Source organism: Grammomys surdaster, unplaced genomic scaffold (genome assembly GCF_004785775.1).
Source record: "Grammomys surdaster isolate TR1022 unplaced genomic scaffold, NIH_TR_1.0 125753, whole genome shotgun sequence".
Classification (NCBI taxonomy): domain Eukaryota; kingdom Metazoa; phylum Chordata; class Mammalia; order Rodentia; family Muridae; genus Grammomys; species Grammomys surdaster.
In genome coordinates, this window is record NW_021620585.1 from 115,493 (window position 1) to 134,933 (window position 19,441).

Below are 19,441 nucleotides of genomic sequence, written 5' to 3' on the forward strand. Positions count from 1 at the left end.
CTCTCTCTCTCTCTCTCTCTCTCTCTCTCTCTCTCTCTCTCTCTCTCCCCCACCTCTCTCTGTGTGTGTCTTATGACATGGCAATCTGGAAAAACTTGTTGGTTCTGTCCTTCCTCCATATTGGTCATGGGGATCGAACTAAGGTTGTTGAGCTTGACACTAAGTACTGTAACCTACTCAGCCATCTCACTGGACTCATTTTGGTCATTTTGTAAAGTTAGCTGAATGTCTCGTTTGCAGCTGCTCTTTGTGAAGTGGTACCCAGTTCCATTTTTTCTGTTTTGCTGAGTACTTTAATATAAGGGTCATAATATGTTGTAAGACTCCACAATAGCATAGAATATAAAAATGGAACATGGAAGAAAGTCCCTATCAGAGAAATAAAATAATATTTTCATTTATCACTGTGTAAAACTTAAGGAAAAAGGATTTCTAGAGCATTATCCCCAAGCAAACAAACAACCCCTGAAACAAACAAACTAGGGGGTGGAGAAATGTCTTAGCTGCTAAAAGCTTGAAAGGCTGATTGCCTACATCCAAATCCAGCAACTCACAATATCCTGTAATTCCAGCTTTATGAGACCCAAATTCCTCCTCTGTCCCTGAATGTACTGAACACACATATGTGTATATAAATACACACACACACATACACACACAATGCACACACAAACACACAAATATACATATATACTTTTTTAAAAATAATCCTTTATTTATTCATTTTCACTAGTCATTTTATCCATTTGCATTTCTAATGGTATCCTCCTTCCTGGTTACCCCTCCAAATACCCACCCCATACTATCTCCTCTTTCCCTTCATTTCCTTTGTCTCTTTGAGGGTGATTTTCCAACCACTCACCCACTCCTGTCTCATTGCTCCTGCATCCCCTATGCTGGGGAATCAAACCTCCACAGGGCCAAGGGCCTCCCCTCCCATTTATGTCAGATAAGAAAATCCTCTGCTACATATGTATCTGGAGCCATGGCTCTCTCATGTATACCTTTTTGTTGGTGATTTAGTCCCTGTGAGCTCTGTGTGGTCCAGTTAGTTCATATTGTTCTTTATATGGGGTTGTAATCCCCTTCAGCTCCTTCAGTCCTTTCCCTAGCTCATTCTTTGGGGACCTGGGCACAGTCCAATGGATGCCTGTGAGTTTCTGCATCTGTATTGGTCAAATGCTGGTAGAAACTTTCAGGGAACAGCCATACCAGACTCCTGAAAGCCAGTGCGTCTCTGTATCAGCAATAGTGTCTGGGTTTGTTGTCTGCAGATAGGATGGCTCACTAGGTGGGGCAGTCTCTGGATGGTCTTTCTTTCAGTATCTGTTTCATTTTTGTTCCTGACTTTTCTTTAGACAGAAAGATTTCAGGGTTAAAAATTTTGAGATTTGTGAGTAGCCCCATTCCTCAGTTGGGGGCCATGCCTATCTATTGGAAGTGTTTTTAAAGAACCCAAATATCAAATCCTTTATATGACAAGAATAAAATTAGTAATCCATCCCATCAATTTTTTCCTGTTCGAAATAATGACCATTTCTAAATTATCCCTTAAGATGACAAGATATGGTTGTAAAATAACCATAACCAGACACCCAAATCCATGGGATAGGGATGAAGACTCTTCACATGGCTTCTTCCTGCTGAATAGGGGTGATGAGATATTCTTTAAAGGGGTGGGAAGGGGTAGGAAATTTAGAAAAATTGGTTAGACTTAAGAAAGCAAGCTTTAGCATCTGTTACCAGTCTCTGTATGCTTAGAAGGCTCAGCGCTTGACTGAAGTTTTGACTGGATCAGTCTGAAAGTTTGAATGAAGCCATATCATCTGGAATCAATAGCAATTCCTGAAGATGTTCTGGAAGCAAGTCTCTGGACATCATTGTAATCAGGAAGTAGGAACAGCAGACCATTTCATCATCTCAAAGGATGAACCATGCCAATGCTATACATTCAGTAATATATGAATCGCATAACCAAAATTTTAGTACCTGGATTGTGCATGGGGCACAGAGTAGTTAGGGATGAATTTTATTTCTTCTTTGAGTAGGTGAAAGGCTATTGTCCTTTGATGAGTCAATTTGATCAATAATCAATTGTGATAAATCTTCATTCATGCCATATGAAGGATGGCATGAGGAATCTTAAGGGTTCCATAACCAATAAGATCTATTTTATAATTTTAGCTGAAGCTTTAGCAAGAGACATTTTTATGTGTAAGCCATATACTGGGCTGTTTCAATGCTGAGGAATCAGCAGATCAAGTTACCTATCCTGTTTAATTTTCTTAAATTTCCTTTTCAGTAGCTAAGATCTTCAAGGGGTCTTCCTCTGTCATATCTGATCCATATCACTCTGAATGGGATCCAAATCCTTTTCTCCTTTCCTGTAAACACAAATACAGAGGCTCTCTCCCAAAATAGCATGTCCTTGGTCCAGTAACCAGAAATCATTAAAAGTATAGACAGAATTAATTTAATATCTAGTCCCCTTTCCCATAGAATTTTAATATAACCACCAACTCATAGCAACACACATTTTGATAATTAAGACAACTCAAAACAATTAAAACAATCTAAACAAATATTACCTATCAAGACAGTACTCCTTCCCTATCCTCTGCATATATCCTACAATTTAAGATCAAAAGCCTCAATTATGTATACATCTATGTAAACTTAAATCCTCCCTTCTATGGAGATGAATATCTCTGGTACTATGCCCCCTCCTCTTTATATACTTATCAAGACCTAAGTTTCTACTGTAGGTTAGGCTCCCTATCCTCAGTTTTTTTTGACCTAATTTTTAAGATCAAAAGTCTTAATTAATTATACATCTATGCAATCTTACTGTATAAGCCTATTTCCAGGCTCTAGTTTTGTCATACCAGGCAAAGAAATCCCATGAAGGCCATTCAAAGATCCTGAGTATTTGCCCTTGCAAGACCTTTTCAAATCTTCTCTAAAGCATTTTCCCATTCAGTGTCAACAACATGACTCAGCTCTGCTCACTGAGAGACCAGTTCTCCCCTCTCCTAGACTTATATTTGCATGTGTGCTTTACTTCCAAGAATCTCTAAATATAAACACGAGTTCTTACAGACCACATTGGTGTCTCCAGATACATATGTAGCAGAGGATTTTCTTATCTGACATCAATGGGAGGGGAGGCCCTTGGCCCTGTGGAGGTTTGATTCCCCAGCATAGGGGATGCAGGAGCAATGAGACAGGAGTGGGTGAATGGTTGGAAAATCACCCTCAAAGAGACAAAGGAAATGAAGGGAAAGAGGAGATGGGATGGGGGGTATTTGGAGGGGTAACCAGGAAGGAGGTTACCATTAGAAATGCAAATGGATAAATAAAACAACCCCTGAAACAAACAAACTAGGGAGTGGAGAAATGTCTTAGCTGCTAAAAGCTTGAAAGGCTGATTGCCTACATCCAAATCCAGCAACTCACAATCTCCTGTAATTCCAGCTTTATGAGACCCAAATTCCTCCTCTTTCCCTGAATGTACTGAACACAAACATGTGTATATAAATATACACACACATACACACACAATGCACACACAAACACACAAATATACATATATACTTTTGTAAAAATAATCCTTTATTTATTCATTTTCACTAGTCATGTTATGCATCCCTTAAAGGCATAGTTCAGTATTTTCTTTACATTCAAAAATATGTAGCCTGTTGCATCTGTTTTTGAACTTTGTTTTTCTTTGAGACAGGGTCTTACCATTTGTTCTAGCTTGCTTGGAAATTGCTGTGTATACCAGGTTGGCCTTGCACTTAGTGATCCATCTACCTCTGTATCCTAAGGGCTAGGATTACAGTGTGTACCACAACACCTAGTATTATTTTAGAGTTATTTCATTTCTATAAATAAAAATTTGTATATACAAATTTTGTTCTCTGTAAGTTCAGAGTTCTTCATGGTTGCAAAATCATACAGGTTTGATATTGACTAAACTAATACCTAACTCTAACTTCTCACATCAGTTAGATGCTGAGAGATATCTTCCTCCCAATTTCCTGTTCCTTTCTCTTCATTTGGTGCTGCCTACTAGGATGCTGACCGATATTGTTGGCTTGGTCTGATGCAGATAGTCAGTTCAGGAGAGGGCCATGCCATATCAGGGATATGATGTTTCACACACCCCAATTCCTGCCTCTGACTTTGTTTCCACATCCTCTTTCATGATGTTCCTTGAGTCTTGATGTGTGAGGGTGCATATATAGATGGTCCATTTAGGGATCAGCAGTCAACAGTCCCTTATTCTCAGTTCTTAGATCTGTTAGGGATCAGCATTGACTGAAGACCCACTCGGCCCATTACCAATGCCAATCATAAAGGACTTTGTTCTAGCTATGTTGTAACCTTCAAGCAACCTTGACCTAAGCAACCACCAGTTCCTTTCCTTTGTATCTGAGTATTCTGTCCATTTCACATGAATTGGAACATAGATTGTGTGATCTCTGTGAGAGGCCTCATTCATTTAGCATAATATTAAATGAAGCAAATGCCACTATGTCCTGTGCTTATGATTTTTTATTTCTGAGTTTTGAGCAGGAATTTTTTGAGAAAGTATTTCACTGTGTATCCCTGACTATTCTTTAATTGCCTGTGTAACTTGGTGTTTGTGTGCCACGTGTAGATCAGAGAACAACTATAGCAGTTAGTTCTCTCCTTCCACAGGTGGGATCCATAGGTCAACCTCAGGCCTTTAGTTTTCACTGAAGAAACTTTTAGAAATTGGACTATCTCAATGGTCCCTTTCTTTTGCAGATCTATATGATCTATGTGTGCAGCAGAGTTAAACATAAAACTTATTAAACTCATTAAAACGTATCTTTTTTCTTTTTCCAGTACTCTTTCCATTCCTCATACCAGTATATGAGATGTTAAACATCTCTGTGTTCCCAAAGGATTCAATAGCATTTTTCCAAAAATTTGTGGACAGAATGAAGGAAAACTTCCAGGATTCTAAGCAGAAGGTAAACATAGTGGTTTCATGAAAGATTCGAAGTTTGATAACATGTTGGGCAGTGACATGTGAGCTGTGGGCCAAAGCAGACAGAGAAGGCTAGATTTAGAGATAGAGAAATAATATTTATATTTTCTGGAGAAGGAGAAGTTGGATTTTTAAAAACTTGATTGTGGATAAGGCAGGAATTAACCATTAGTAACAGGAAAGAAAACTAGTGTACCGCTCATGATGATTAAAATAAGGAAAAAAAATTGGCATAGCACAAAATCTGAACAAGATCAAGATTTTCAAAACTCCAGTATACATGGGAAAGGATTTCTCCAAACTCTGCCTTTGCTGAGGAACAATTTGCAGTTGTGGAGGGAGTGTGTAGACACTGGTAGGTTCCTCATGTGGCAGTTGATGGCCTGACAGCCATGCACATGTGAGCATCACTAGTTGTACTCAGTGGGTAATTAAAAAAACGGGCATGGACTGTGGAGGAAGAAATGTTACAGATGATATAGAAGAAATTGGATGGAGGAAACAGTGGGGTGGAGATGACCATGTCTGATTGTGTGCATGTATGAAACTGTCTAATAACAAATAAAAATGATTAAAAAGGGGTAATATTATTTTACTCTTCTTCAAAAACGTTTTCAAAGACTAAAAGTGATTGTTTAAAATTTTTTCTATTGTAATTGACTGCAAAAGTGGTTGATGTGGAACCTGATGCTTCCTGGTTTAGCCACTCTTGCTTTTCTTCCTTGAGGACTCAAGCAATCCTAGCCACAGTTGTGAATTTAAGGGAACCGTGTTCTCAGAAATGAGAGAATTAAGCTTCTGCACTCCTGATCCACCTCTGACCTCTGACCTTCCCATTGACCTTCCACTTTTGCAACTTCTCTTTCTGCTTCCAGCACCGAGTGAATCTTCTCCAGCTGATGATGAATGCTCATAATAATTCCAAAGACAATGAGTCTCATCAAGGTAAGTCAGCCCTTCCTGGTCAATAGACAAGGAAGCACTCGGGGAGTCAGTGGTTCACTCAGAAAATATAGCGGTAGAGGAATACCTCTGTCAAGTTACCAAAAGATAGAAATGACTTCTATCTCCATGATATTTTCTGGAAGCACATGGGCAAAAGTTTGTTCCTAACATGAAGGTTGGCTATGATGGAAATCTCCAGGGGTCTGTTATCTGGGTGAGCATAGGTGCTGTTTGTGTGTTTCACAGCACACAGTCTAAGTGTTCTGCCTAGACATCTGTGTCTAATCATTCTGTCAGGAGGCATGTGCCCAACTGTTGCTCAAGCACTCTGGGAGCCCCTGGTGAACATGTGTTCTCTACCATAATACATGTTAAAGATTTACTCTTCCTTTGTGTGATATGTAAGTAGCTTCTGGGGAAAGCCCCTTTGTACAAGTGCACTAGTCCTTCTTATTTTTCCATGCACTTCAAAATCACTCATAGCTGGGCAGTGGTGAAGCACCCCTTTAGACCCAGCATTTGGGAGGCAGATGTAGGTGGATCTCTGTGAGTACAAGGCCAGTCTGGTCTATAAAGTAGATTCCAGGAAAGTCAGGGCTACACAGAAAAACTCTGTCTTGAAAACCCATAAAAATCACTTAAACGTTCTTATCTTTTTTTGGTAGTACATGCATGTGCAGGAGTATATGCACATGTGCATGTCCCTAGGTGTGTGTACAGGTAAGAGATGAAGGCACAATGTATCTTGCTCAATCCCTCTCTGCCTTATTTCCTGGAGACAGTTTTTTTTTATTAATCCTGGGATTAGGCTGGAAGTCAGGAGGACCCAGTGTTCTACAGTGCTGTGGTTACCATGTGTGCTGTCCCACCTGGCTTTTTACATGGGGACTGAGGATTCAAACTTGCTTATGCTTGTGTAATAAGTACCCTTACCTATTTAGCCATCTCTGTAGCCTCCCATCTGTGTTTATTTTTTAATTCAAAGCCATTATTATTATCATGGTTGCAAACTGATGGCATTCCAATTCCAGATTTTATTTTACTTGTGTGAATCAATAGCTAATGGAAAGGAAAGTTTCCATCCTTACCTATTCGATTATTTCCCATACACACACTTGCTTATATGTAGCAGTATGATTCTGGGCCCCCACGTTTACTGGTTAAAGTGATCATGTACTTTGAGTTTCCAAATCTTCCTGTTTGCTCACTTGAAACCCTTTCAAGTGATCAGCTAATTTCAATTCTTCTATAGCCCTTCCTTCTTTTGCCACAAGGCCCTATGTAACCCAGGCTGACCCACATTCATGATGTGTCTGAGAATGACCTTTAACTCCAGAGACTACAGGCATGTGTAGCAGAGTTTCAGAAGAACCGTCGAATCTAGTATGAATCTGACATGATGGAACCTCAGCTTTGAAGTAGCCTTCTGTCAATGATCATTATCTGAGATTTTATGGTGTTCTTTGGAAATATTCCTAGAACCTTAGCAAGTCTCCTATGGCTAAGAACTGCTTAGGTGATGGGTCTCTCAAGACAACCCCTCTATCAGATAAGAGATTTTGGTATGTAGAAATTGACTTGCTAAAGGTGCCTTCTGTGTAACAATAAAAAGTGCCTCTAGAAAGTTGTCAGTGTTCAGTCCTTGAGCTGCTGATTGCCCTGCTGTTGAGAAGCAGAATTCATCCAGTTCTGGCTCTCTTCTCTCTGGTCAGTCTTCCAGTGTAACCCAGAATACAGACATTGCCATGCCTTGGTTACATACTGCTGGAGACTGGACCCAGGACTTCATGCCTCCATCTACTGAGCTGTATATTCTCAATCCCTCTGCTTAATTTCATATATCTAAAGTAAATATTGATTTCAAAGATAGTCACTGATTGTGAATTTATAGTACAGTTTCAGTTTAGGTCCATGGACTTACAGTAATTGGGAGAAAGAATTTACTGACTACATAATCATAGCCTTCATGGTAGAAGATGTACAACTGCCTGTAACTCTAGCTCTGTGAGCTCCACAGCCATTTTCTGGCCTCCATGGGGACCTGGGCAAATGCACAGAAATATATAACTTTTAAAAACATCTTCAACTATAGCAGGGACTTTCTATAACTGCTTTTCTAGGAGATTAGATGCCCTCTTCTGGCCTCCATGACCATCCTCCCCTACATACACACACACACACACACAAAGAGAGAGAGAGAGAGAGAGAGAGAGAGAGAGAGAGAGAGAGAGAGAGAGAGAGAATAAAATTTTCAAAAAAGAAAGTCCGTATCCCACTGGGGATGATGAGGAACAGCAGAAACATTAGGACAACCTGCTTGAATAGTTTTTCTCTTTTTCTGGATATGGCACATGGCTGTCAAGAGCGATGACATTCTCAGAGTGATTGAACAGTGTCTTTATAGTCAGTGCAAGAATGTGGGAGCCTCATTTGATTTTCTTCTCTTCTCTGTGATGGTCCAACCTGACATGACTTGTTATTTTCTCCTCATCTCCACTGTGATGCTTTGTCTTGACATGTCTTACCTGAGTTTTTTTTTTTTTCTTCCAGCCCTGTCCGACACAGAGATCACAGCCCAGTCAATAATCTTTATTTTTGCTGCCTATGAATCCACCAGCAACACGCTTTCCTTTGTCCTGTATTCCCTGGCCACTCACCCTGATATCCAGAAGAAGCTGCAGGAGGAGATCGACAGGGCTCTGCCCAATAAGGTGAGAGGATGGTGTAGGAGGAAAAGGAGAAGCCTCAACAAAGACACCTTCTTATTACCCACAATGGTGTGTGTGTGTGTGTGTGTGTGTGTGAGAGAGAGAGAGAGAGAGAGAGAGAGAGAGAGAGAGAGAGAGAGTTGTATTTTTGTGTGAATATGTTTTTAATGTGTTTTAGTGAGTTTGTGAATGTATGCTTGTAAGTTCGTGTATGAGTGTATGTTGAGGTGTGAGGGTGAGGGTGAGTCTGCGAGTTTGGGTGTGTGTACATGTGTGAAGGTCAGAGGAAAACTTTGGTGTTAGTCCTTCCTTTTCACCTTGTTTTACACAGGGTTTTTTTGTTGTTCCTACTGCTTCATACATCAGACATTCTGGCCCTTGAACATTTAGGGAATCTGCTATTGCCACCTTCCTTCTTGCTGTGGAAGCACTAGGATTACAAATGTGTGTGTGTGTGTGTGTGCGCGAGTGTGGGCGTGCATGTGTGTGTATGTATTTGTATGTGCACGTGTGTGTTTGTTACCACAGGTGGGTTTTAAGTGGAAGCTGAACTGAGGTACTTACATTTACATAGCAAGCATGCAAGCCACTGAGTCATCTTTCCAATTTTAGTATTTTTTTTCATTTGTGTACATATGTCTGTCTGTCTGTCTGTCTGTCTGTCTGTATATATGTATGTATGTTCATAGGTATGTATGTGTATACACACACACACACACACACGTGTGGGTATGTTTGTTCCAGCATGTGTGTGGAGATCAAACAATTTGAAGGAAGTGGTTCTCTCTTTCTACTATGTGAATTTTGGTGGTCCAAATCAGGTCAGTAGGCGCAGTAAGCTGTCTCAGCACCCTTGACAATTTGTAACAAGAACACAAGCACTGTTTTTGAAGGACCACTTATAAATTATGATTACAAGGATACAGAGGGAGAAATGGGCCATAAAACCTTTCATGGCATCAGAAGGTTGTTGTGACACAGGTCTCGACTTGGTGTTTCTGTTATCTAGGACCACAAGAGAAACAAGCAAAAAACATGCACACTACCTGTGTGATGTTAAAGATATGTATTTAACATACAGTTCTCTGTATGGTACAATGATACTGCTGGATCAGCTGTGTTCCAGCTGTGCACCGAATGAAGCTCACCTTGGCCTTGATTAAGCTGCATGGGTTGGTACAGCTTTGTCCCATGATTACCTCTACCTATTTATATTTATAGAAGAAGCCAAGGTGTGAACCTTGGTGTCTAAATTATGAGGCAAACTCTCTCTGTGTCTGTGTTTGTGTGTGTTTATGTGTGTATGTGTAAGTATGTACATAGGTCATAGACCTACATTGTGTACATTTGTAAATCACACTGCACCATGTTTTTGAGATGGGATATCTCACTAAACCTGGAGTTGATCAATTTGGCTAGGCTGTTTAGCCAATGAGCACCAGGCATGCCCTTTGTTTTTCTACCTACTGCTGGGATTACAGATGGGTGCCACTCTGTCTGGCTTATAAATGATTTGTATCTGAATTGTTGTCCTCAAGCTTATATAGTAAAAATTTCACTAATTGAGAATCTTCCAGGTCCCAGGTGATAATTAGTCCATCTTGTAAAAAGCTTGAGAAATGGCACAATGTTCAAGAGCACTGGCTGTTCTTCCACATGATCCGTTTGTATCTAGGTCCCAGCAGACAAATGGCAGCTCTCAACTGCTCTCTCTAGTTAAAGGATATCTGATGGCCTCTGTTGGCTTTTGTGGGCACTGTGCTCATGTGGTACACAGTCACATGAAGACAAAATCCCCCTCACACATAAAATAAAATAGAAGTTTAAAATCCTTTAAAACGTGATGTAAGTGCCAAGTAAAGTTTTTATTTTTGAGATGCTGAGCTTGATTTTAAGCTGCTGAGAACTCAGCAACAGACACGGCTGAAAGTTAATCTAAAAATCTCAGCACAAATCTTTTTTTCTTTCTTCCAAGGCACCTCCCACTTACGATATTGTGATGGAAATGGAGTACCTGGATATGGTATTGAATGAAACCCTCAGATTATACCCAACTGCTGCTAGACTTGGGAGAGCCTGTAAAAAAGATGTTGAAATCAATGATATACTTATACCCAAAGGGTCAGCAGTGATTGTACCATGTTATGCTCTTCACCATGACCCAGAACACTGGTCAGAACCTGAGGAATTCCACCCTGAAAGGTACCAGAACCCCAGGAACACAAACTTCTCTGTGGGGTTTTGAATTTCTCTTAGCCACTGGGGTGTAGAAAGGCTGTTGAGATGATGCAAGGGGAGGTAATAGGAAATGTAGTGGTGCCAGGCCATGTTCCTTTCTGGTTTCTGCATTCTTGCAATGCCTATAGCCTGCTCAGGGCTGGCAAAATGCAGTCTAAGTGAGAAATGATTAGGGCAGAGATGGGGCTGTGGTTCTCAAACTCCTAGTCTCCCAGATGCCACTAGGAACTGCAATGAGTGCTGCAGGCCTTTGATGAGCCAGGGGAGGTGTGTGTGTGTGTGTGTGTGTGTGTGTGTGTGTGTGTGTGTGAATCTGGCTCAGCTCAGTGTGAGTGTCAGGAATTCAGAGAGGCCTTCTGCAGGCGACTTAGGGGCAGGTCTGTATTTTAGTGGTTAAAGATGTATTTTGTTTTTTGTTTCTTTTTATTGTTTGACAATTACATGAATGGATAATAAATTCTGGTCATTTTCATCTCATATTACCCTGTCTTCAACCAGTCCTCCTCCTCCTTTTTATATTTTTGTTTGTTTTGTGACTTGTGAGTTTGTTTAGGTTTGCTCGCATAAGCATAGGTTTAGGAGTTTATATCTTGGAGAATGATCAACTTGCCAGTGGTTACACCATTAAAGAAAAACTTTTCTCTCCTCCACCAACCATTCATTGTCAACAGCTCCTTAGGGAGGTGGCATCTCATGGGTACCTTCCCTACCCATAATGGAATGATGATATGTCTGGTATTGTGTAGGCATCCACAGCTGCTGTGTGTTCATTAGTCCAGTGGGCATATCATTTCCAGAAGATAGTACTCACAGCACCAATTTCATTCACTGACTTTCACATTCTTTTTGTCTCTTTTTCTGTGATGTTTTCTGAGCCTTGGAGGGGCTGAGTACTTCACCTCCACTTCTTCTCAGGACTATGGCCAGTCAAAAGTTTCTGTGTTAACTGTCTCTTACTGCAAACTGAAGCTTCTCTGACAAAGGCTGAGATTAGCAGTAATTTTTGTGTATAGAGATATATATTTAGAAGGCATTTTGATACCATGTCCACTTAAGAAAACAACAGCAGTACATTCTCGTGAAGTATCTGTGATGTCTGCAACTATGAGATTTTTGACTAGATTTAGAGCAACAGGCATTAATTAACTCTGTGAATTGGAGTTCAAACCCAATCAGAAATTGGTTGGTTCCCCCATGCCATAACACTACTATTACAGCAGTGTGTGCTCACACATGTATGCATTTTCTCAAGCAGTTTTTGTCTTCTCTCAACCACGTGGAGACTCTTATAAGGCAAGGGGAGTGGAAAAAAATCATTAATGTAAAATTCTCAGAGCCAAATATCTGCATGCAGAAATTCATTGAATCTTTCCCCAACTATCTGTGTGTTACTGGTTTGTAGGCATACATTTTTTTTGCAACCTACTTTTAATAAGGGTTCAACCTCTACTCTAGCCTACCACTCAACAGAGGTAGTAGAAGAGAAAAGTTATTAGGATATAGGGGAAGTGGACCTGTTCAGCAATAGTTTTTGGGGGACAAGTTTGATCATCTTTGGCAGCAGTTGGTGTTTCACTGTCTCTGGTTTGATATTTATACTCTTTCTCCCAGGTCCTTTCACATATTTGCCATATCCAAATATTCTTTCACCTGTGTCTGCTTCAGGAAAACAGGCTTTTAAATGTTGGCTTTGGCAAGACATCCTTTTATCTGTGTGCCACAGCAAAGCATTGTTTGACTCACTTTCCAAAGAAGTAGAAGTTTCTGCTTCACTGGTTAGATGTTAAAAGGCATCATCACATATGCAGTTCTTATGCTTTCATCCCCTGTTAACGTGTCATCTACTGTTCTGTCTCCAGGTTCAGCAAGGAGAACATGGGCAGCATTGATCCTTATGTATATCTGCCCTTTGGAAATGGACCCAGGAACTGCATTGGCACGAGGTTTGCTCTCATGAGTATGAAACTTGCTCTCACTAAAATTCTGCAAAACTTCTCCTTCCAGTCGTGTAAGGAAACACAGGTGATGAAAAAAACGATCTTTATAGTGTTTTATGGAAGGCATTTTTCTAATGGAAGGTTCTGTGTATAAGAATGGTTATGCATGTTTGAGGTTTAATAATTTATTTTCTGGCCAAATGAGCTACTTATACCCATATATTAGCTCAGAGGCCTCTTCCTGTTTGTCCCTATATAATACAACTATGTCATTATGAAGAGTAAGTTTAGGCCAATATGACATGATTGTATGCATTCTGTTTGACATTCTAGCCCTGTCCACTGGAGACTGGCTATGTCATGTTCCATCAAGAGGTATGGTAGTCATGCCATCAATATTTGTTGAGTGTTCCACTCTTCTTCCAGACCTTACAGATACCTTCCTCTGGCATACTTTGTAAGCAGTAGATGTACAGTAGCATTTCAGAGGAGCTTTAAAACTTAAATATGGGGTCTTGGATGTTTCTCATAATACCTGGTCATTTCCAAAATCCTAAAACAGTTCACCCAGAGTATGGCTTTAAAGCTCATCTCTGATTTCACATGTGATGCCAAGTTGAGTGTTATTGTTTTAAAAGATGATTGCTGGGTCTTATGAGATGGCTCAGTGGCTAAGAGCACTTGCTGCTCTTACAAAGGACCTGAATTTAGTTTCCATCACCCACATGGTGGTTTATAAGCATTTGTAACTCCAGTTCAATGGGCTCTGATGTCCCCCTCTGACATTTCTTAAGATAGCACACATTTGGTATATATGAATACATTCTAGCAAAATACTCCTATAAATAAACTACAAATATTTAAAAAGTTGTTTGTTATGATGAACTTCAACTCTGTGTGACATTGTGAGGATTCTTGCTCATTTCTCAGTAGGTCTGCTCTAGAAAACATGTAGTTGTCATATTGCCATGTACTATGTATCTTTATTTCCCTTCTCATTCTGCTCTCATAGTTCAAGTTTTTACTCACTTTCTAAATGAATCTTCCTTTTATGTTTCTGCCCTCATTTACTCCATGTTTTCCTTTTGGCTCATGCAGGCTATTTTCATCAGCTATCTGTCATTAAAACTTCTAGTTGATTATACTTGTTCTCTCTGTATTGAAGATACACCTATATCACCTCATATTATTTCTTCCACAAACTTCAATGATTCTTTGAAGAGAGTTTGTGCATTGAAAGCCTTTAATAAATATTTTATAGGCATTCATTTATAATATTCTTTCATAAAAGCATTCACAAAAATTAACAGATTCCATTTATGTAACTATTTCTATGCAAATCTTAGTTGTATTGTGACCATCACAATCATGTGTATACTTTTTAAAATTATAAAATTGTACAATATTACATTCAGAGAAAGTGTTTATATTTTTCTGCAAAATTTGCTTTTGTTTCATGTCAAGGGATGGCAAAGATTTACAGAACTTATGTATTTAGAATATGACTTCTCTTTATCAATTAGTTTTATTTCTGAACAAATGAATGGATGGAAATGTTTATTATTTGGTCTGTGTCTTAAGGTTATTGTATATCTTTACCTACACACTTATTTTAGTATTTTAATACTAGAGCATTTAAGACATATACAGGAATTTAGCCAGACAAAACAAGGTTCTAGTTTTCAGACACCATAGCATACCTGGCATGGGGCAGATGCTCTGGCAAACTCCAGTCATCTCAAATTTGACACTTCTGTGTCTCCAGGATGACTTCATTCCCATTCCTATTCCTGTGTCTAGAAGATTTCTCTATTGGAGTCTTTCCCATTCATCACTGAAGAGAATGAGGCTAAAGTGTTGAAAACCCTGTAGGCTCAGAATTTTCCATTCATCTAATCCTTGGAAGCTAAGAATAGATGCTAGAAAAGCAAGCCAAGTATTTGTCCTCCTGAAGACTTGCTGGGAATGCACTCAACTGTAGTGGTGATCTAGGAGCTGAAAGTCTCCACTGAGTTGAACTATATCCTCTCAAGATTAACTTGAATGTTTCAACAAATCAAAAGTAGTTTCTCATGAACTAAAAACATAGTATGATTTAATACCTAAAAATAAGGTTAAAAGAGTTAAACTCAACGGTTTTACTCTGTATCAGCATGGAACAGAAATAATATAGATGAACATAAAATTGTCTCAGGCCCTGAATTCTCAATCAAATTTTTAACCAAATACATGTTTAGATGCATACTCTCACCATTCAATTGACACAGCTTGGAGAACAATTAAGTCAAATATTTAATGTTAAATCTAGCCATTTGTGTTTCTGCAAGCATTATTATCCCAAATGCTTGTTTTCTATTTTCTTCTGGTATTGTTGTTGGCTCACTCACTGCTTCACAATATTTTTCTTCCCTTGTTACAGATACCTCTGAAATTATGCGGAAAGCCATGTCTTAAACCAATAAAACCCATTGATGTAAAGGTTGTGCTACGAGATGCAGTCATAACTGGAGTGTGACTTTATCTTAAGGAGTTCTGCTGTAAATGTGGTGTGTAAGAACACCGGACTCTCTAATTTACCTAATGAATAAAACCCATAAAATGATGGAGCTTAATTGGCAGGTCTTGATGCATGGTTAAAGATTTAGTATATCTATTGAGCTTCTCAGTGTAGATACAAAGAACCATCTAATATAAAGGAGATAAGTCAGTGATAGAACAAGAAATTTATTGTTTATCATGTGACCACTTACATCCAAATCTAGTTGTCTCCATCAATTTCCTTTGAGCTCTTTTGAAAGTAACCATGTCCCTTTAATTTGATCAATAATTTTTTGATTAAAAGGTGAACTATAGTGACAACTCTAATTGTAGAATTGGTGTCAGATGATTTACTTGCAGTTTTGGACAATAAATATTACACAGAAAATATAAATAAACATCTTTTTAAAAATCTTAATTTTAAAACTGTTTTTGTATTTTTTGAGAGCTTCATTGAATATATTTTAATCAGAGTAATTCCTTTCCTCAACTCTTCCTAGATTCTATCCTTTACCACCCAACATTACATTCTCTCACACTGCTTCAAAACAAAACAAAAACTATGGAGTCCTGTTTGTGTTAGATAGCTATTCCTGGTGTGAGGCCTGCCCTGGAGTGTAGTAGATATACCCAGTGTCACCCCATTGAAGAAAACTGACTTTTACTCTCCCAGGTGCTCTCTGCTGCCCATATCTCCTAGGTGTGAGGCAGGATATTGAACTCCTCTCCACTAGGATTTTCTCTGGTTTGAGCTTGTGCAGATTGTGTGAATTTTGTCACAGTCTCTGTGATTTCATACGTACATTTGTATGTTGTGTTTATAATGCTGTTTTCTTAAAGTTATCCACTATCTCTGACTCTTACAATCTTTCTGTCTTCTATTGTACCTTGAGAAGAGATGTGTGATCTACACATTTTACCTACTCACAGTTGAGCATTTCAAAGTCACTTCATGTTGACAAATTGTAGGTGTTCTTGTTAACCACTGAATACTGCGTGAAGAAGTTTCTCTAATGAGAGTTGAGTAATGCAGTATTCTATGTATATAGCATATTTAGATCTTTTCATTTCTACATTCATTTAATAGATTAATAGTAGTTAGTTCTTACTAGGACTCATGACATATCTAGTCTCCAGTATGTGGCCTCATAGACAGTGTCTGTTATTGGTTCCATCTCATGGAGTTTGCCTGAAATCCAAATGAAAAAGTGACTGGTCACTCCTATAACATCTGTGCCACAGTTCTACCAGCAGGCATGTCTCTCAGGCAGGTCATCATGTCAGCTCACATGGCTCACAGCTTAGTGAGAGTGATGATTACTTTTCTCATTCAGTGTCAAGTACAGCACCTATGGAATCCACAATCAGGAGGCAGAGTGATGGATGCTTGCTGATGCTCAGCTTCCTTTATCTACTTATACAGTCCTAGATCCTACATGATATCAACCAAAGTGGGTAGGACTTCACACCTTAATTAACTCAATGAAAAAATCCTTCGCAGGCATGCCTGGAGACCCATATCCCTCCCAGGTGATTCTAGATTCTCTGAAGTTGACAATACTAATAGCCATAGACTCCAAAGAAGTCTAAGAAAACATGGACTTTTGGAGATGTGGGAGGAGAGGAAGATGATGCTAGGTCAATCTTAAGAAGAAGGTTTCATCTGAGCTATATTATAAATCTTTCAAATATAGCAGAATTAAACTATGGATACATTTCTGAAGAAATGTGTCAAATCAAAATGGACCAACATCACCAAACTTTTAGAGTCAAGTTGCATCTCAAACGGGCTCACACAACTGTTATTGGAAAGGATTAGCATCTTGTTTTATTGATTCAGTGGTTTTGCCATTGATGTGTATAGTGACAAAAGTATATCACAAATTTTGAAAGATACATTTATTTATATTCATAATGTCATACATCTTTATAAAGTGAAAATTTGATACACATTTACTAACATCCATTACAATGGTTTCTATTGATTGAACTATAGAGAAATAGTTACTACAGTTAAAATTGAGAATTGATGGAATTTACTAGAATGAGCAAAAATGGTCCCACAAGATTCAGAAGATCAATTTCAACATCTACCATTGAGTTAATAATTTCCTTTGAATCACACAATAGATCAATCACTGCAGAGCCACTGACCATGTTCAATGAATTTCTCAATACTCTGTCATCAGGGAAAGTTGATTAAGTACATATTATGTTAGTCTTATTCTAAGGTTCATTAAATTCTCTGGTGTTCTGTGACACAGTCTCTTGAAGAATATAACATGGTTTCTGAGGGAAATTCAAGGTCCAGTTCTGGGTTTATTTCTTGAAACAACCTTTAGGATGATGGGTTTCTCTGGTTCGAAAATTGGTTGCCTGCTAATCTTCAGGGGGATCTGCAGTAGTTGAACAATCATAAGGAGAAGCAGTGAGTGAACCACAAGTAAGGGCTGAAGCAAGGAGAACAGATACATTAAGGACCATGATGCTTTATACACACAAATACATTGTATATCAGCATGTGTGATAAAATAATATCAGTCATCTATATCAGCCATCTATCCTGAGTTCTTTAGGCCTATAATGACTGAAACTGGATACTAAAAGCCCTTATCTATATTTTATACAGGAATGTATTAGTTGAACACCTACTGTCTATACAGAGCCAGGGAAAAGTTCTGTTTGTTTGGGCTCCTTAGTGACTTAAACTTTAAGTGAAAAGGACATGTTAAAATTTTAGATCATATCTTAAGTATACGGAAAATGGATTTTGAAGGCAATATAGGTTATTTTTACATTTGTTGGAGCATAAGATAATTCTGAGTTTGTATCACAATTTTACTTCTGTGGAGGGGCTCAGCTATTAAAGTTCTTGGGCATTAGGTGTGCTCCCTCAGTTTGGTGGGGGAGAAGGACTTCAGGAAGCTTTAATTCTTGTTATTTTAGCTTCCAAGGTTTGTGTGAAAGGTGATTTTCTGAGTAATTCAATGTTTTCATAATCATTTTGCCTCAGTAGCTTCAGTCAGGAGGATGAAAATATCCACTGTAGCAATTTGATCTCAGCACAAAGAAAAAAGGCAAGAAAATTGTCATGAGGGAGGGGTGTCAGGCTTTGGGTGACCAAAAATTGTCATGTGTCCCCAAGTCCTGCTTATTTTCAAGAGTAAATGCTTTTGTCTATGTGCCCATCAAAAAACCTGCTGTACAGTCTAACAGGACTGTCACACTGCAGCCACAGCCACTAAAGACCTCATAGCCTCCCTTGAAAAGACAATGGAGCAGGAAAACACTATATATTTCATACATGTGTACTGGAACTTAATCATCAGCCAGTGACATGCATAGTATCCCCTTTGTCTTAGTCAATGTTCTAGTCCTGTAAATAGACCCCATGATCATGGCAGCTCTGATTGGGGCTTCGTCTGTTCTCATCATGGTGAGGAGGAGCATGGCAATAGCAGGGAGGTATGGTGCTGGAGAAGAAGCTGAGAACTACATTTTGATCCACAAGCAGAGGCAGTAACAACACTGGGACTAGTGTGGAGTTTCGAAACCTCAAAGTCCATACCCAGTGATATACTTCTGCCAACAAAGTCACACCTATGTCTTCTCAATTAGTGCCCTTTCTGATGAATAAACATTCAAATATATGAGCTTGCGAGAGTCACTCATTTTTAAACCACCACACCCATTAATGAGAATAAAAACAGTACATATTTTTGAAATGAAATACTTGTCTTTAAGTTTTTCAGGAAAGATGTTTCAACATTCTACATGTCTTATTATTCTAACAGTTTATTAGGATAATAACATGGGTGTGTGCATGTTTTCTAAAGGCACACATAAAGATTTATAGTTAAAACTTTAAAAGTAAAATAAAGTTTTAAGAACTCTTAAGACAACTGTCAACCACTCTTTAAAATATACTGAAGCATGTATATGTTCCCCCAGCAAAGCACCACAAATGCTTTATATAAGGGATGGTGTATTCTTCAATCCAAGTAGATGCAGAGAACTGAATTGGATGGTTTGGAGTAAAAGTATTGACTTGAATG

The 19,441-nt window shown here is 38.8% G+C and overlaps 2 protein-coding genes across 5 annotated transcripts in view; one reads left to right on the top strand and one right to left on the bottom strand.

The window, feature by feature from the left end:
- LOC114639834 (cytochrome P450 3A11-like) overlaps positions 1–15,804 on the top strand; it is a 23,381-nt gene extending 7,577 nt beyond the window's left edge. For 2 of the 3 annotated variants that reach the window (XM_028788599.1, XM_028788601.1), the window contains exons 4-10: positions 4,876–5,003; positions 5,896–5,965; positions 8,516–8,676; positions 10,649–10,875; positions 12,771–12,933; positions 13,182–13,223; positions 15,268–15,804. In XM_028788599.1, the coding sequence (XP_028644432.1) occupies positions 4,876–5,003; positions 5,896–5,965; positions 8,516–8,676; positions 10,649–10,875; positions 12,771–12,933; positions 13,182–13,223; positions 15,268–15,363 (887 nt within the window). In that variant the 3' untranslated portion in view covers positions 15,364–15,804. The remainder of the gene's footprint in view (positions 1–4,875; positions 5,004–5,895; positions 5,966–8,515; positions 8,677–10,648; positions 10,876–12,770; positions 12,934–13,181; positions 13,224–15,267) is intronic. The other variant, XM_028788600.1, reaches the window with a different exon arrangement.
- Positions 15,805–17,268: 1,464 nt separating this feature from the next.
- The window catches only part of LOC114639833 (cytochrome P450 3A25), a 54,231-nt gene continuing 52,058 nt past the window's right edge, over positions 17,269–19,441 (bottom strand). For both annotated transcript variants that reach the window (XM_028788598.1, XM_028788597.1), the window contains exon 13: positions 17,269–17,782. In XM_028788598.1, coding sequence (XP_028644431.1) covers positions 17,687–17,782 — 96 coding nt within the window. In that variant the 3' untranslated portion in view covers positions 17,269–17,686. The remainder of the gene's footprint in view (positions 17,783–19,441) is intronic.